The sequence below is a fragment of the Limulus polyphemus genome, unplaced genomic scaffold, assembly GCF_000517525.1.
Source record: "Limulus polyphemus unplaced genomic scaffold, Limulus_polyphemus-2.1.2 Scaffold5707, whole genome shotgun sequence".
Taxonomy (NCBI): domain Eukaryota; kingdom Metazoa; phylum Arthropoda; class Merostomata; order Xiphosura; family Limulidae; genus Limulus; species Limulus polyphemus.
The window spans coordinates 25,465-27,840 of record NW_013671317.1 but is presented as its reverse complement, the minus strand read 5'-3'; the positions used below and the strand labels follow the sequence as shown (position 1 = coordinate 27,840).

The following is a 2,376-nucleotide window of genomic DNA, read 5'->3' as shown; positions in this document are numbered from 1 at the left end:
CCTTCTAAGATCACTGAGGCTCCTCTCAGCTTCAGCAGAGGAGGCAGAGACATCTAACAGAAACTCATAAAGCCCTCAACCTGATCAAAAAAGGACAGGGATCTCGGGCAGCATGTCTCTCAAGAATTTTGAAATGAACATGACTAACTGCACATGTAATGACTTTTTTGGTCAACTCTGGATATTGGTCCACGACATCGTCAGTCTCTCCAGTGAGGCGAATTTTCTTCATTGTTTCAAGAGTCTGTAGGCACCTCTGACCAAAAACTTATCTGAACTGCACATTAACAGTGTCTAGCAGCTTGTAGTACTCTAAAGAAAATGTTGGTGCATGTGCAACTGCCTCACCAGTAAAAATGCTTTGGTGTTTTCTCATGTTTGGCATTTGAACTGTCTAGATATTCAAGGAGTTGATTAAAGATCCACAGTAGTCACATGCTTGGAAATACTTCCTTTATACAATAAATCATACAATATGTTTTCCACAATAACTTCCTAAATTTATACTTTTATTATTTTATTCCTTGATGTCTTAATGTTTTAATGATGTTATGCCTTAATGGTCAAAAAACTACATTTGCTTCCTGGCTATAAACAAGCTCTAACCATATTAAACTGCATGACAACAAACTCATGATCAAAACCAAAACTAAGACCAGATGGCATTGTTGTCTTAAAAAATAAACAAAATAAGAATAAGAACATTTCTTTTCTAAAAACTATAATTCAGTTGTTACAGTGAGTTTTCTAATCAGTTTAAAAAAAATCCTTAATTTGTTGTTCTACACTAACAGTGTAACCAATTTTTACAATTAGATCTTCTTGTCCACACATATATTATTCACAACAATACATTTAGCTCGTTAGACAGACAATTCTTGCTTCTCCTTCCTTATCTGTCTGTGACCAACTGTTTACCTGTGTTTCAAACACTCCACACAAGCTGCACCAAAACTGAGGCAACGGCAATGTAATGTTACATGAGTTTCCACATGGTCCTAGTGACAACGGGTTTTACATAAAGATAATTGAGAGGGAAAATAGTTAAACCGAAAAACAGCATATCCCTCTCTCTCTCAAAAAGTGAGGGACATGTCCCCCCCATAAATTATACCTATAATGGTAAGTATCTTTTCGTGCATCCACTTCAGAAATATAGGCTGACACTAAACACACAGAATTTTATTAGTCAATGCCTTTTTCTTCAAACCTTTTCTGACTTTTCTCTTTCTGAGTAAAACAGAAGGAAAAAAATGTCATGATAATTACTAACCAACGTTATCTTTATTTTCCATGGTCAACAGGAAATTAATGTTGTAAATGAACAAGACAACCCATATCAATAATTTGAAAATACTTTTATTAAAAGATGTTTTAGCAGGTGCAAAGATTATAGTTAAAACATCACTTTAATAAAGTTTTTAAGTCACTGATGTAAGTTGTCTAACTCAGTTATGAATACTAACTAACCTAGAAACTTCTGTAATGATCTAACAGTGCAAGATAGTTATATTTTTCTGTGAGTTTACACTGTATTATAGGCAGCCTTTCACTGTGAAATGCTTTGAAATGTTAGAAAATCTAAATGCTTAAGGAATTTTAATAATATATTTGAAATATCTGAGTATATGAAACCTTAGTTACTAATTTTTATATAAATTATTACAAACCTGAAATAAGATGTTTGCATTTTCATGCATTCCAAAAATCTCTGGCTCATCAATGACAGGTAAACCATTAATGTATGAACAGTATTCACTTACAGAATCATAATCAGGAGCAAAGTAGGTACCTGAAGTCAAAAGAAAGCTTAAACATCACATATTACACTCAAAATAGTCACAAATTTCAGTTATTTATCACTATAGTTCAGTGTTTCAAATATTCAAACTGATAAATATTCATGAGTACATGATTATATATATATATGTGTATGTGTTAAAAATTTCTTTTCTTTTTCACCAAACCAGTGGCAGGAAGCTCAAACTTAGACCCTGTCAGATTTCAGAAACCTTAACTAATTTATCAACAACCCAGTGGCAGGAAGCTCAAATTTAGACCCTGTCAGATTTCAGAAACCTTAACTAATTTATCAACAACCCAGTGGCAGGAAGCTCAAATTTAGACCCTGTCAGATTTCAGAAACCTTAACTAATTTATCAACAACCCAGTGGCAGAAAGCTCAAATTTAGACCCTGTCAGATTTCAGAAACCTTAACTAATTTATCAACAACCCAGTGGCAGAAAGCTCAAACTTAGACCCTGTCAGATTTCAGAAACCTTAACTAATTTATCACCAACCCAGTGGCAGGAAGCTCAAACTTAGACCCTGTCAGATTTCAGAAACCTTAACTAATTTATCACCAACCCAGTGGC

The 2,376-nt window shown here is 33.9% G+C and overlaps 1 protein-coding gene across 1 annotated transcript in view; it reads right to left on the bottom strand.

The window, feature by feature from the left end:
* LOC106472888 (dynein heavy chain 6, axonemal-like) overlaps positions 1-2,376 on the bottom strand; it is a 34,088-nt gene that overhangs the window by 11,254 nt on the left and 20,458 nt on the right. The window contains exon 10 of the mRNA XM_013933557.2: positions 1,671-1,792. Within this exon, the coding sequence (XP_013789011.2) occupies positions 1,671-1,792 (122 nt within the window). The remainder of the gene's footprint in view (positions 1-1,670; positions 1,793-2,376) is intronic.